Source organism: Zosterops lateralis (genome assembly GCF_965231275.1).
Source record: "Zosterops lateralis genome assembly, chromosome: 5".
Classification (NCBI taxonomy): Eukaryota; Metazoa; Chordata; class Aves; order Passeriformes; family Zosteropidae; genus Zosterops; species Zosterops lateralis.
Genome location: NC_139766.1, coordinates 50,543,212 through 50,559,258, shown reverse-complemented (window position 1 = coordinate 50,559,258; position 16,047 = coordinate 50,543,212). Strand labels below are relative to the sequence as shown.

At 50.9% G+C, this 16,047-nt stretch overlaps 1 protein-coding gene across 1 annotated transcript; it reads right to left on the bottom strand.

Moving 5' to 3' along the window:
• Positions 1-11,519: 11,519 nt before the first annotated feature.
• On the bottom strand, positions 11,520-15,839 carry LOC310909161 (uncharacterized protein C4orf54; the record flags this gene model as incomplete). The annotated part of the gene is made up of 1 exon (XM_083860724.1): positions 11,520-15,839. One exon carries the CDS (start codon positions 15,837-15,839, stop codon positions 11,520-11,522), a length of 4,320 nt encoding a protein of 1,439 aa, XP_083716850.1.
• Positions 15,840-16,047: the final 208 nt, after the last annotated feature.

The following is a 16,047-nucleotide window of genomic DNA, read 5'->3' as shown; positions in this document are numbered from 1 at the left end:
TGTGTTGTAAAAAACCAAGAGTGCAGAAATCTGCAAAAATCAAACTGTCACTGGGATGAAATAGTCTGCTTGTTGTCTTTCCTGAAAATGCTGGCACATTTCTAGTCAAAGCCTAAATAAAACAGGTAAAAAAACAGTGTGAAAAAATTGTTTCCAGTCTTATTGTCTGTTACTTTCTGGGTAGCGAAAGCCTCTCACTGGGGAAGGAATACTGTTGATTGGGGTAAGAGGAACCATTTTACTCACCTTCACAATATGAAGCAATAACTTGAGTTGGCACTCACTTGTCCTGGGCTTCCTCTCTAATCAGGAGACCTCTAGCTGGATGCACCATGGGCTGGAGGTGCCTGCCCAAACCCCCTGCCCAGAGGGGACGTGGGACCCCGGCACTCCTCCTCAGTATCAATCCTGCCCTCAGCATCCACTCACAGTCTGCACCCTCTGTGTTGTAGACACTCTGATACCTCCACTACTGTTTCAGGAACAAACTGAAGACAAGCTTTTGCATTTGTTGTTACTACTTGCTCTTTGCGTCACAAAACAAAAATAAGAGCAGAGCTACTTACTCACTCATCTAGCAAGAGGCAGTCTCCTCCTGCAGTAACCTCACACCCTAAATTATAGGAGAGAGACAATGAAATACCTGCCATCACTATTTTACTTGGAAAGAGTTGAGATATCACCAGATGACCTCAGACCCACTCTGCCAGCTTGCCTATCAATTTACAACCCAAAATAGAATAAAAAGGTTCTAGATTATCAAATTATATCTGTAAGATCTTTGTCTGATACCAGCAATCCCACTGCAAGGCTTATGCCTTCTCAATTTTATCAAATTGAAAAAACAGCCTGTAAAGGAAAATTGTGGACCTCCCATAGCTTTGACCCTTAAACAGAGCCCCTGGGACCCGCACTGCTCCTCAGAAGTGATATGTGTCTTCGTGGATACCCCCTGGCAGCAGATGCTTCTGAAGCTATCTGACCCCAACAGCTGGACATAATGGGGATTCCAGGAGAGGTTTAGTCCAGCAGCTGGGCAATGGAAGGCCACGGCTTCCTTACTTGGGCTCCATAGCTACGGAAACAACAAAAGTAACAAACTTCTAAAAATAAGATGAAATTAATACATTGCTCAAGCCTGCATTTGAAGGGAAAACACACTTAGGGTTACAAACAAAGCGAATGCTCTGTTTATCAGATCAGTGGGGGTTAATCAAAGTGTAAAATACATATTTAATAATGGTATTACGTGTACTTTTGAGTAATCAGCAGTGGTAGCAATGAAACAATAATTCATACATGAAGTTGAGAGAAGCAAACAAATGCTCGGTCTTTGCTAACTGGAAGGCACAGAAGGAACAGTGCAATGATAATCCAACTAAGTCCAAAAAGCAACCCACTTGCAATAGAGACTTGAAAACTTCCCCTTCCAGGTTTGCAGGACTGCTCATTTTTTAAGAATATTTTTCATCTACTCTTAAAAAAATATTCATATATATAGGGATACAGTTTTGGTTTGGCAGGCAGATTACATGTTCTAAATAGCGACAAGCCCAGCGGTCAGCAATTCTAAAATAGGTGCCTTTTTTTTTTTTAATTTAGTGTTATGTTCTATGTTTGGATAGTTTGTTTAGATCTGACATCAGGGAATAACCTGCTTCTCATTTTACTTTGTTCCTACTCCTTTTGACAATAGAGTTGCACTTTTACCGTTTTGGTCTCATCATTCTTACCAGAGATATTTTAATGACTATGTAGAAACTTACATGATTTTCTCCAGCAGTCCTTGAAAATCCCAGACATATTCCACCTTTCAGTTTATTTAAGGTATCATAAGAAATCCTCATACTTAAATTTCAGTGGATTTGTGTGGTGTGAGGCACTTTGTGATTGGACAAGCACTGGTTGCAAGACTGCACCTCTTAGGGAAAGGTTAAAGTTCATGTCTCTCAGTTTATTTACTTTTGGCCTCTCTTTTGTAGAGGTTTCAGCTTAAATTTTCCATCTATTGTGAGAAACCAGCACTGCTGTGAAGATCTTGTAACAGAGTTCCACTGAAATCAGGCTCCAGGAGCTCTCCTTCAAGAAAAGTAGAGTTCCCAAATTTTCCAGTTTACAACCTCAGGTCCCTTTGCAATTTCAGACTCCTCTGATTTTAACAAAGTGACCTGAGGCCTTTGTCTCTGCTCTACACACCAACTATTATTTTGTGTCTGTTTTGGTCACCCTTTATCTCCTGGAAACCCAGCTTGCTCCTGTTCAGCTAAGCTGGTATGGCTGCACTCTTCCCAGTTCATTCCTCCCTCTTCCCCATTCTTCCTTTCAACATCTGTTCTCATTCCAATCTTACGTATTTTGGGGCTGCCACGTGTGTCTCTGTATGGGAATCACTGCCTAGACATTAGCAGTGAAGCCACCAATGACATCTATTGTGGATGCAGTGCTAAGGTACAAATTCCAAGGAATCTGGAAAGAGAGAGAGGGAGAAAGTCACAAACATCAAAGCACTGTTTTACCAGTGAACTTCTGCTTCCAGCAAAGTGCGAAGGTCATGTAGCCATGTCTCGGAATTATAAGCAAATTCACAGCAGATGTTTTCATATTGTACTGCTTGTAGATAAATGATGAGGTGGGAATCAGTTTTCCTTTAAGTATCTCAGGCATATGATTAAAAAGGAAAGGCCATTTTAATGTGCCACTTACATACTGAAAACTGAGAAGTGAAAGTGTTCTTTTAAACTGCAAAAGTAATAATTTCGTTTTCAAGTCTATTTTGGGATTTTTTGGTGTTTGATTCATGCTTTTTTAAACACTTGGACTTAACAACAGAAATGTTCTCAATCTCCACGAAGATAAAAGGAACTCACTAAAGCAGCAAAAGATTTTTTCTACTAATAGGTTAAGCAATAATGCTATCCACTAATAAACTCATCTTTGCTTGTATTGCAATATTAGGCAATGAAAATAACAGAGAGAGTGAGCAGAAAAAAGCTATTCATCCCCCAATTGCTCTCTCTGAACACATTACAACAGACAAAGATGCAGTTCTTTGGATACCCAAATCCATACACCAGTCAAAGTTAGTTCACTGAAACTGGGGAGTTCTTAAATTATACTTGGGTAAAAAAAATAAGCAATGTCAACTTTCCTTTGTCCTAAGAGGAAATAATAAAGAGACATCAGGTCAGAAAGAGACTTTCAATGTTGGGACAAACTCAGGGAGAGTCTGAGTGCAGGGTTTTTGATCTGCTCTCTGGTGAAATCCTTTCTTCTGTTGCTGTTTACATGTTGAACCAAGTAATGCCTCTGTTTTCACTTGTTCTGCACCACAGCCAAGGTAACTTTGCAAATATACAACCAAGCAGGACTGCAGGCTGACTTGCAGTGTGTCTTTTACTGAAAAATACATTTTATTTATCATAACATTCAAGAAAAACAAAACAAAACTCAACATAATACAAATGCCAACTCATTCAGTGACAAACTTTGGTACTTGGCAGTTTCAGACAGTCTGTTCTCCTGCGGCTGTGACGCACTGAAGTGTTATCACTGTGCAATTCCCAGAGTGACTCTGCCATCCTTCAATCCCAGCTCACGGCACCCTGCAGTGGGATCACTTTGGGTTTCAGCGACACACTTGCCACAGTGTTGTCTCTTGAGAGCAGCTCTAAGAGTCCATTTCTCTCCAGTTACACATCTTCTGTTTCTTAATTCTTCCTCCACAGGCAACAATCATCAACACGATGCGTTCATGGCATTTTCCCCCTTGCCTTACAGCCCACCCCTCTCTCATCAGACATACCACCCACATCCTCTTAACAATCATTATCCTTACTTCACATTTGCACTTTTAAATATCTTTACACTGATAACTAACCCACCCCTTTAAAAATGAGAGGAAAAAGAAAGGGGAGGGGGGAAAAAAGAGAAGATATTAAAAAAAAGAAATAGGTGAAAAAAAAGCACAAGCATTTTTGAAGTATGTGTTCTCAGGTTCTTAGGCCACAAGTTAATGGCAATATATAAGCATAAGGAATGACACTTTGGCCATCAACACTAAAGAATAAAGGTAGCATTGAAAACAGACAAGGGTGGAAAACACCCCACACAACCCATAAATACATTTCAAATCATTCACCAATTGATTCACCAAGGGCTAAATTTGATACTGAGTGAAACCAACCCTGTTGCAAAAGAACAAAACAACATCCTGGTGCATCACTCCAGTCCCACTCAAACTTTTAATTGGATTCTGACCCAAAATCCACGGACAGTTGCTGGTGCAGCCCTCAAACCCTGACAGCAGGGCTGGGAGGGAACTTGAGTGGTGCACAGGATTTTGCCCTGCTTTGCACATGGGGTGAATTTCAGCTGTAACATACTATGACTGCACTGTGAAACATATAATACTAGCAGCTTGTGAGCCCTGACATGGAGGGCTTGACCCTAATCCAAGATATGTGGTTACACAGCACCCCATCCACTGGAGAAATTCACCACTGGGTATACATGGAGGAGCACCATATTACCAGAGTATTTTTCTGGTGACCTTTTGTGGCACTATCTGCTGGGTCCGGCTTGACTCAAGCCCAGAGCTCAGGTTCTGTAAAGTGAAGAACCTGGTGCTCAGGTCTGCAAGGCTCTCAGCACTCTGGGATGAGTTCAGCAAAGCTTTGCATAGATGGGTGAAGGAAAAAATCCTTCTACTGAAGTCCCCAGGAATCTGTTAGATATCTGAAGTTGGAGATACATGTGAAGGCTTTGCTGGGTTTGCGAAGTGAAGCACCTTGCAAAACTGACCCCTTGAGGCAAACAAGAAGTCTTTTTAGTAATAGACAAAATCAAGTAAACACCGTTTGACATTAGGATTGACACATTCCACTGAAGTAATCTCCCCTGAGAAAATAAATAGCTGTTGGCATTCCCTCATTTCATTCCTTCCATCTCCACAGGCAATGAAAAAAAAAAAAACCCTACAAAATGTTCCTCCAACAAATACATGTTGAAATCCTGGGCACTTGTTTTCTATGCATTTTTCTTTCCTTTCAAGTACACTGGGTGAAACTGTAAACCTGAGGTTGTGTGTGCAAACCTATATCTTGTAAACTGCAATGTGAAACTCTGCTCCGAGCACCGATACAGGAAAAGGTAGGACAGGAACATTTTGGAACAGGGATGCTAGTATTATACTGAAAGTATTATACTGAACATCCTGCACACCTGTGTGTCACAGGGAGCCATCTACTCTGGTACCTGCACTGTCCTGCAGTCCCAAGTACTGTTCTGTTTAATGCTGATACTCTAATTACAACACCTACGGACTTATCAGTCATGAGAAAGGTGGAGAAGCATTCATCTCCTTTAAGAGGCAGTCAGCCCAAATCCCAGTGGGAAGTTAAAGCTTGTAATGTAGAATGTACAGCTAAAGAGCACAGGGAGCCTTACATCATATTTGCTCTAGCTGGGCACATCAAGCTCTTTAGAAAGGGTTAGAATATTCACTGGATTTCCACAATGATGAAAATGAGTGAGAAGTCACTCGCTATCTGCACACTTGTAGTGCATTTCACCTGAGGGCAATTGCAATTTGTGCCTATGAACAAATAAATTGCTTTGAAATACAATCTCACACATATGGTTAAAGACAGTTCTACCTGAGTTTTCTGTACCATGTGAGTTACTTGGGAAAATGAAAACCCAGGGTTTATTTTAAAAATGGGAAACACTGAAACTTCCTTAGCTGCAGGAAACCTCGAGAACAGGTGGAAGAAAATCCTGCCTTGGGATTGCTTAAATCCTGCCTTGGGCAAATGCTTAAATAAAGACTTCGGGGGTTTGCATTTAGACTTTAAAATTACAATCTGTTACCTCAAGAAAGTTTTATGTTATATAATTTAGGTTTGCTCTTACATGTATGTGCTTCCCCAAGTGCTTCACTTAACCAAAATTTTGGGCAGGGAATAGAAAATTGAATTTTAGTTTTACTGTCATAATAACAGTTCTCTTTTCCTGAGACAAACTAGTTGCTGGTAACAAAACAATGAGTTTGAGCACAGTTGGACACTGCACTATCAGTAATCTTATTGTGTATTTTCTTGCTCAAAAGATAAGTATTTTCTTAGCACATGGTAATTGTAGCCCTCAGATATACTTGTCAAACAGCTAAAGAAACAACTACATGGTACTGAGGCTGTAAAATTTAAAAATTCCTCTCCCAGAGCAGTGACTACGACTTTGTTTTCAACAATATTCCAATTTAAGGAAGAATAGACTGCATCTTAAAGGAAAAGAAATGCTATTCTCTCCTTTAGAACCAGGATTTTAAAATATTACATTCAATTTCTGGTTTCCCAGTACTTAAGCACTGTCATAATTAAGGCAACTTGTGATAGTCAACACAGTACAGAGGAGCAAACAAAAAACGAAAGCAATCAAATGTGTTTTCTGACATTTACAGTTTGTTTTGAACCATGCCAAAATATAAACACTAAAGATAAATTTAACACTACAGCTCTCTTCATTTCCAATTCAAAGTGAGAAGCAGAGAGCACGAAAAACCATCTGATGGCAACTTGTGACTAAAACCTATATGGAAGACCCTCATTTACTGCAATAGGAGAAAACTGAGGGCTTTATTTTATTTTTGAAGAGCTGCAGGGCTGCACTGGATATCACAACACATTCCAGGAACCTGAATGAAGCTTTGTGGTGATCCACACTGAAACACTGCTGCACCCTGCATTTTACAAACAGCTGTAGTGGCATTGCTACCATTAGCTACCAGCACAGAGGCAATGCTTAAAGCCTGCAGGTTGGCTTCAGTACAAAAAGAACTTTGCACAAAATAATGCAGTAATTTAGTGTTGCTCACATAATTAAATATAAGCATACTCCAAAACAGGGGGGCATTTAGGAGAAAATAAGAAACTTACATGCTTGTTTTGTATGATGAAGCAAAAAAAATGAGAAAACTGTAGAAGTAGTTTTTAGAATTAATGCTGAAGAGTTACCAAGTGTATTTCAAATTAAAGAAGCATAATTCTTCTTCCTTATCCCTGTGGAAAAAACAAACAAACAAAACCAGAAAATCATCATTAATATAGATTAACTGTTAGAGAGCTGCCACAACAATCTGAACAATCTTTACTCCTCTAGAGAAATGCATAAACATCTCCTGTCATCACACTATCCTTGCCCCTCAATTCCTAAGATACTACCAACAATCGGACAAGGACACTCAGCTTCTTAAACTGAGTCAGTTGTTAGGCCGCCGTGTTTTTTTGGGCAGAACCCATCCTTGCTGCTCAAGGTGTGGAACATGTTGTGCCTTACAAGCCCACAGCTTCCAGCAGACTGGTCCTAGGGAATTCCATGGACATAAGTGGAAAGAGGGCAACGTGACCTATGCGGGATTTAAGCGATCCATCTGCTCAGTTAAAGACCTGAGCACTTTTGTTACCAACACAGCATCCAGCATGGGATACATTAGGAAAAGGGAAACAAGCCATACCCTCGTGCTCTAAGGTCTGTGGAGTTAACACTTGAATACTGGCTCAGGAAATCATCCTGGGCAGGAGGAGTCATTAAGGCTACCATGAACTTTTATAGGTACCAAGGCTCTGCACTATTGAAGTGTTTCCTAAGTAGCCACAGTTCTGAACACAAAGTCATGCTTACTTCCAGTTGTGGACTGATTTACTAGATCAAATGTTAGAGCCTGTTTGGTTCTTGGAATATTCCAGTATTTCCCACAAAAACTGGATAAATTCTTTACTAATTTTTCAGCAAAGGCATCAGTATAAGTAAATCCTATGTACTGTGTATTACACTGTAAGTTGACTTCTTCACTTAGTAATGTAGAACATCCATCCTGCTGAAAAGGGAACAACTAAAACTAAGTTTAAAATATCAATTTATGAACTTTCAAAATAATTTTTATATGCTATCCACACAAAATTACATTTTAAAGGCAGGCATAGATTATATGATAGCAGTTAGGAAGAAAACACAACTAGTAAGTATATTTGCATATATATTCCTGTACCTGTAAGGTGTTTATGCTCATGGTTTAAACAGAACAATGAAAAATACCCTTCTAATACTGGCAGTACAATTTACTACAGTTGTTTCTACTTTGCTACCTATTCTTTTCTCATTTATTTACCTAACATGAGACAGCAACTCCAGAGTAAAATGTGGGAATAAATACAAAAGCTAAAACACATTTTCATTCACTCATGCTGTGAACAAGCTCCTGTCAGGCAGTTCACGCTCTACAGGCTGGTTCTGTCTAGGCCTGGATGCAAGTTTATTTGAACTGAAAATTAGCATCAAGGAAGGAGTGCAGCAGGCAAGGATGATGTTGCTAAAACTCCCCATTAACTGTGAGTGAAGAAGAGGAGGGAGAGAAGCAATCTTATGATATCACTCAGAAATACACACGTATTTCCCACTATTTTCTGCATATCAAGAACTTATGGTTAGTTCAGAAATGACAGCTTGGATTTTGTCAGAACAGAAATTGATGGGATCCATTTTATTCCAATGATTATGCAGAAAAGAGCACCAGAGGCAAAGGGAAGTGCTGGAAGAGCAGCAGATCTGCAGAGGATGTGGTGTCAATCCACCACGGGCATCACACCGTTACCAAAACTTCAAGTCACACTGACCTCCCACAAGTGACAGAGACCAAGAAGGAGCAGTCCTTAACACAGTGACACAGTTTGTGAATGAAGATGTGAAAGAAACAGAGCAAAGAAGGGAAGAAGATAATATGTGCAGTGCAGAAAGGAATTCAGGAGTGGAGAAACAGAGCATTCATTCAGCTTATTTTGCCTAGTAAATAAAAAAAGGGACCTCTATTCAACTCTCACACTCAAAGGATGAAATCTGGCTGGTTTAAAATCCATTTTAGGATCTGCACAGCATTGCTACAATTAAAAAAGAACAACAAAAAAACAAAAACAAAAAACAAAACAAAACAAAACAAAACAAAACAAACAAACAAACAAAAAACCAAAACAAAAAAACACCAAAAACAACTGGTCTGGTGTGAAAGCAACTAACTGGACTTTAAAAAGTTAACAACTTTTTTCATCCTTAGATGCAAAGAGTTCATCCTTAGATTTGCATGAAATTATACTGCTGTTCTTGTTAGAAGAAAAACACCATGCTGAGCAAACAAATACTTTTCATAAGAAATGGAATAACAAAGGATAGAGGAAAATAATGGAAAACAAAAGACAAATTGGATAATAAAAGAGAAGAAGAGGAAAATTATCCACAGGCACATCAAAGTTATGAAGGTGAACGAAAAAAAAAAACCAAAAAAAACCCAACAAAAAACAGGAAGAAGAAGGCTACAGATGTGATTCCCCTCTGGCATATACCTGATTTTCCACTAAGAGATAAGATACAGGAATAACCAAAGCCTAATGACAAGTTAAACACATCCTGCAGCATGCAGGTAAGATTATTTATTTTAAGAACAGGTCAAGGGGAAAAAGTGCATCCAAAGTCCAGCAGCAGGACACTTCCCTCAGCAGGTCTGAGACAGCCCAGAGGGGGCATCCCTGTCTGTATTAGACAATGAGTGCCTTGGCACAATCAAAGATTGAAGGATGGTAAAATTAAACTAAAGTCTGCACCTTGCTGAATGACCTTCTGTACTGAGTATGCACGTTTTTTGCATCACCAGTCATTTGGAGAAGCTTTCACACCATTTTTCAGTGGTAGAGCTCTGGTAGACACAGGACAACAAAGCAGAGCTTCTGTTTTAACTTCACCAGTGAGAAAGCAATTTGGTGAGAATATCACCTGCCTCACCAGGCACTGAAGGCAAGCTAAATACATGGTAACAGGACAGTCCTCTAGAACTGAGGGGCAAGGCACACCAGGAAATATGATGTTTATCACTTTTAAAGAATCACACCAGAAAAGTTGGGAGGTTCTTGTTTAAAGAGCTACTGTTACAGATACATCTACTATACACCCCACCTTCTCCAAAACATCAGGTCTCTAACCTGAAATCTACCGAATTCCTTCTGCTAGCAGTCTCAATTCAGCCTCCAGACCAAAGGGAAAACAATGAACTGCTTTTTGCCATTTCATCTAGGTCCTCTGACTTTACTGGCAAGATGAACTCAAGTAGTGCAGCAGAGCTCAAGTTAAACTGGCATGTTGTGTCTGTCCTGAGTGACCCATAAGAGCCAATGAAAACAACTTCATCTACAGCCAGGATAAAAGAATGGCACTTGCAAGATAAAATAATTACAAGCAGAGAAGTGTATAAATCACATCAATAAGATTTCATTCAACAAATAATCTACTATGTAATAGATGATGCAAAGGAAAAAAAAATTAAAGCAAAATAAAAACCCAAGTGCTGGAAGACAAAATTTACCCTCAAGTATGCAACTGGACAAAGCTCAGCACAAACTGGTGACAAACCCAAACTTCTGACTGTTGCCATTCTTCCACTCTTTCTCTTTGCCTTTTCATATACACCAAAACACCAACTCTGTGAGCTCTTGGTAAGCCACAGAAGATTTGGCAGCTCTGCCTAATACTGCACGTGTTAAAGATGAGCCATACATTGCAATGCAAGAGGCAGAAGGAGCAGTGACATCAATCCTGAAGGCACTTCTCTAATATTTCAGGTCTTTTAAAATGAATTTTTTTCATTATCCTTGGTTATTTTGCAGAGGACATCGTGCATCCATGCTGGTTTCAGTGCATGCTGCATGCCCAATCCTGTGCCCTCCTCCTTGCTCTGGGATGGGTACAGTGCCCTGGCACACACATCCCTGAATTTGGAGGCTGACCCAGGGTTACAGGCCCAGGTAGCTGGACACTCCCAGGACTCTGGCACTCCAAGCTCAGAGCTGCTGTGTAAAACTGTGCTTTGCAGCAGCGCCCTGGGGAGCCCTCCTGCAGCACAGGCAGCTGTGGGCACCTCTGCCCCTGCCAGGAAAGCACACCTGGGACTGCTCCATGCATCCCACTCCCTCACCACACTAACAGGCAGGACCCAAAATAAGGGTTTGCTTCCATCACACCCCTCTCCCACTCTTCTTGAGGTTGGGGAGAAACAGGTTCAGAAGAAAGAGAGAGGTGCTCACCTCCCCTTGGGAGGAAGAGGTGAGACAAGAGGAGGATGTGATGCCAAGGTGAAGGGGCTCTTTCATGGCTTGCAAGATGGGTCCAGTTGATGGATCCAGAGATACCCAACCACACTGCCATCCCCGGGAGCAATGGCAGATGCTCCAGCCATGGGGCTGCACAAACACAGGCTGTGTGATGAGCAGCTTCTCTGAAACTGCCAAAAAACAAGCTCCAAGGAATACTGAACCGCACCGAGGGGTGTGCCTAACCTCTCTATATTTTACGCCCTGGTGAGGGCCCTGTGTGGACTCTCCCTCCCCTGAGGAGAAGCTGCGGGAGCGCTGTCATTCGGCCATTACCCCTGTCTGCCCTGCCCTGAGCCGTGCCCGAGGAGCAGCGCGCACTCACCCCGCTCTTCACCGGTGCTCCACCACGAAGCGCATGGTGGTGCCGTCGAAGGAGGGCGGCGCGACGAGCCGGGGCCCGGTGGCGGGCGCCGTGATGCTGATGACGGGCTTGGCCTCGGCTGCCCCGTGCCCCGGGCCCTTGCCGGTGGCCACGTAGTAGGGACTGTCGGCGAAGGCCGCCTCCGGCGCGGCGGGGCTGGCGGGCTCTGCCGGGGCGCTGCCCTCGCTGCCCGGGTGGGAGAGCGGGCGCTGCAGGGCCCCGGCGGGCAGCACGGCGGCGGCGGGCAGCAGCCCGGGGTACAGCATGTACGTGGCGCCGTAGGCACCGGCGTTGAGGGCGAGGGGCGAGAGAGGCAGCGGGACGGGAGCGACGGCGGGCTGCTGCGGCACGGGCACCTCCACGTACTGCCCGGTCTCGGGGTCAAAGAGGCGCCGCTTGAGGGGCTGCTGCACCGGCGTGTCCACCAGGTAGTACTGCCCGGTGCTCACGTCCAGCAGCACCTTGCGCTGCGTCTGCGGGAAGGGCTCGGCCGCGGCGGCGGCGGGGGGCACGGAGGGCGAGAAGCAGAGCAGCGGCGGCGGCGCGGCGCCGGGCAGGGCGGCCAGGGGCAGCGGCGGGCGGTACAGGGCGGCGGGCGCGCCCTCGGCGGGCGGCGGGGCGGCGGCGGGGGGCTCCTCGGCGGGCGGGGGGCCGGGCGGCGCTCTGGGGCTGCCGGGGGGCTTGGCGGGGCCGAAGGGCTGCAGGCTGCACAGCGCCGCCGCCGCCGCCGCCGCAGACACCGGGCCGGGCCGGGCACCGCCGCCCGCAGCCGTCGGGCCCGGGGACGGGGGGGAGCCGGGCTCGGCGGGCGCCTTCAGCGGCAGGGACAGGTAGTTCCCGCAGTCGGGGCCGCGCTCCGCGTCGCCGCCGCCCGCGGGCAGGCGGGGGGAGCGCGGCGGGGCCGGGCCCCGGGGGCCGCCCTCGGGGGGAGCCTTGGCCGGAGCGGGGCCCGCGGCTCCGCCCGCCCCGCGCAGCGTCAGGAGGGCGCGGGGGGCGGCGGGGGGCTCGGCCCGGGGCGCCGGCGGGCCGCGCTGCCGCTGCCGGGCCAGGCTCTCGAAGGCGGCCGCCTTGGCCGAGACCTTGTCGGCCGCGCTGTTGGAGGCGCGGCGGGGCAGCCGCTCCCCGCCCGGCCCCTTCCCCGACGGCTCCTCCGCCTTGTCCGCCGGCGGCGGCGGGCCCGGGGCGGCGGCGGGTCGGGGCGCGGCGCCCCGCTCCTGGCTGGCGATGAGGGACAGGACGTGACTGTCGGTGATGGGCAGAGGGTCGCTCTTACGCTTCCACTCGCGCTTGTTGAAGCTGTAGAGCTCCTCCATGCTCCGCACGGCCGCCGTCAGCTTCTCCAGCGCGTTCTGCACCGGCGCCGCCTTGCTCTCCTCCCGCGGGTCCTCCTCCGGCCCCCGGCTCCTCTCGGCGGGCGGCGGCGGCGGGGGCTGGTGCCGCCAGGGCGCCGAGGATTTGGAGACGATCTTGAGCACGGCCGGCTGGCGAGCGTCGCTCTTGTTGGGGGCGATGGTGGCCACCGGCAGCCTGCCCGAGGTGCGGTGCACCAGGACGGTGCCCTCGGGGGGACAGGCGGGCGCCCTGCCCGCCGCCTTGGCCCCCGCCTCGCTGGGCTTGGCGTGGCCCACGGCCTGGCAGGTGATGACCACGGGGGACAGCGCCCGGGGGACGCCGGCGATCACCAGCTGCTGCCGCGGCTTCTGCTCCGGGCCGCCCTGCTCGGAGGCGCCGCTGCCCTTGTCGCTGCTGTTATCCCCCGAGTCGGCGCTGTAGGAGCTTTTGATGAGCTTCCGCACGTCGCGCACCTGGTGGAGGATGCCCTGCGCTCTGTATTTGCTGTCCCGCACGTCGCGCACCAGGAACTGCGGCACTTTGTCGGGGCCGTCGCCGGCCTTGAGGGGCTTGAGCGGCGGTGCCCGGCCCTCCTCGGGCGGCCGCCCGGCGATCTGCGGCGTCAGCAGCTGCGCGATGCTGAAAGCCGCGTCCCGGGGCTGCTGCACGCTGCCCAGGCTGATCTTGATCTCGGGGGCCTTGGCCTTGGCGGCGGGGGGCGAGGGCGCGGCGGGCGAGGGGAGGGCGGCGGAGCACTTGGTGGCCTTCTTGGCGGGCTCCTTCTCGCGGGGGGTGTGCTGGATGGCGGGCACGAACAGGCGGGACATCTTGGTGGGCTTGCCGGCGGAGATCTCGCCCAGGTCGGCTCGCCAGTCGTGCTTGGGAGAGAGTTTCAGCTTACCCACGGGCGCCCTCTCCTCCTTCCTCTCCGCCTCCCGCTCCTTCCAGGACCTGAAGGCGCTGTTCTGGCTGCGGAGGAAGGTGGCCTTGATGGCCTCGGAGGCGCTGCGCTTCACCTCGCACGGCTCCTCCGACGGCGCCCGCTCCAGGCTGCGGTTCCCCTCGCGGGGCGTCGACGCCTTGGAGGCCGGAGAGCGGCCCCCGGGCTCGCCCGCATCCTCCGGCGGCGCGGCGGGGCAGTCGGAGCCGCCCTCCGAGTGCCGGGAGCTCTGCCGCTGCACGCCCGCCTCCCGCGGCCGCTCCCGGGGCTCCGGCCCGCGGTACGACGTGTCCGTGATCTCGCCCCGCTCCATCTTGAACTCGTGCTCCAGCTGCATCTTCTTGGAGATGACGTTCTTGAGGAGGCTGGAGGCGAACCTGGACTTCTTGCTGGAGCCCTTCCCGCCGCCCTCCGCCGCCGGCGGCTCCCCGGCCTCGCCCAGGTCCAGCAGGGTCACCACCCGCGGGCCCGCCCGCAGCCGCCGCGGCGTCTCCACGTGGGCGATCTCCCCGTCCAGCTTGCTGACCACGAACTCGAGGGCTTTGGTCTGCGAGCGGCCGGAGCGCAGCAGGCCGGGCTCGGCCCTGGGCCCCAGCCCGCCGCACTTGAGGTCCAGGTAGGTGGACCAGCGGTTGATGCCCAGGGCGCTGTCGGGCAGCGAGGCGGAGGAGGCGCGGGAGCCGGGGCGCAGCGTGTCGAAATAGGGGTACGCCAGGCTGCGGAAAGCCCTGGCCGTAAGGTTTCGCACCTCCTTGTCGGCATCGTCCAGCTCGCTGACGGCGCTGGAGGCGCCGCTGGAGTGCTCCCCGGCCCTGGCGGCCCCGCAGCGCGTCTGCAGCCGGGCGGGCACCGCCGCCGCCTTCCTCGCCTGCTCGCGGGGCGCATCCTGCCGCACGCCCGCGCCGCGCTCCGGGGCCGCGCCGACGCGGAGACTCATGTCGCCTTCATGCTTGGCAGCGTAAACCGCGTTTTGCTTTCCGTGCGCGTTGCTAGACTCATTTATAGCCCGGGAAGCGGCTTTGATTGATAGGAGAAGCTGCGCGGCCGGGCTCCCGCCGGGGCGCTTGGAGCGGCTCTCCCCCGAGCCGGCGCGCCTGTCCCCGCCGGGGCTGTCGCGTTCGGAGGTAAGGCTGACGATCTCGGTGCTGCTGGTGTTGTCGATGCTGTCCGTCTGGTTGTTGGGGTCGCTGGTGGTCGTGCTGAGGTAGCAGCTGTTCTCCTCCTCCTCCGTCAGCGTGTCCCCCGCGGTCTCGTCGCTCCCGAAGGAGGCGTAGTCCACGAAGGAGTAGATCACGTTGTTGTCCTCGAAGTCCCAGCGGGCGGCCAGCCCCGCGTCGAAGTCCATGTCGTGGTCCACCTCGCTGAGCTGGATCTCCTGGGTGCTGATGTAGTGCGCCTCGTCGCGGCCGCCGCCGGGAGGGGTGTCCGGGGGGGCGCCGGGGGGAGCCGCCTTGCGCCCCGCCGCCTCGTCCTCCGCCTCGCTCTCGTAGCCGAAGGAGGACGAGGAGGTTTTGCCCTCCGTGGACGCCGGGTCGCCCATCGCGGGAGAGCCGTCCGCCTTGTTCACGGGCGAGGGGCAGGAGGAGGAGGAGGAGGGGGAGGACTCCTCGGGGCAGCCCCCCGCCCCCGCCGTGCCGCCGCTCCCCGCCGCCTGCAGCGAGCCGGGCCCGGGCCGAGCGCCGCGTTCCGCCGCCGCCGGGGAGGGAGCGCGATCCCGCCCGTGCTCCGGGGATGCTGCCCCCGCTCCCTCCCCTGGGGGTCCGCCGCCGGCCGAGCCGCCATCCCCGGTCCCGGCGGCTCCGCTCTCCGGTGCGGGACCGGCCGCTCCCCCCGCGCCGCCCGCCGGGGCCAGCTGGGGCTCCTGGCTCCTCTCCTCCGGCCCCTGCGGCGAGCCGCGGATCTCCACGTACGCCGCCTCCTTCTCCTCCTGGACGGGCTCCTCCGGGCCGGGGCCGGTGCCGGGGTCCCGCTCGGGGCCGGCTCGGGGGCCGGCGGGGCGCTGCCCGGGCGCGTCCATGCCGGGGCCGTCGGGGCCGGGAGTGGCCCGCGGGGGCGGGCGGGCACGTGCCGCCGGGGCCGGGGGGGCAGCGGCCGCCCCCGCCCTGCCCTGTCCTCCCTCCCCTCCCCTCCGTGCCCTCCCCTCCCCTCCGTGCCCTCCCCGCCCGCCCCTCCTCGCCCATCCCCTGCTCCGCCCGGCTCCCGGCTCCCGGCTCGGGCGGGCATCG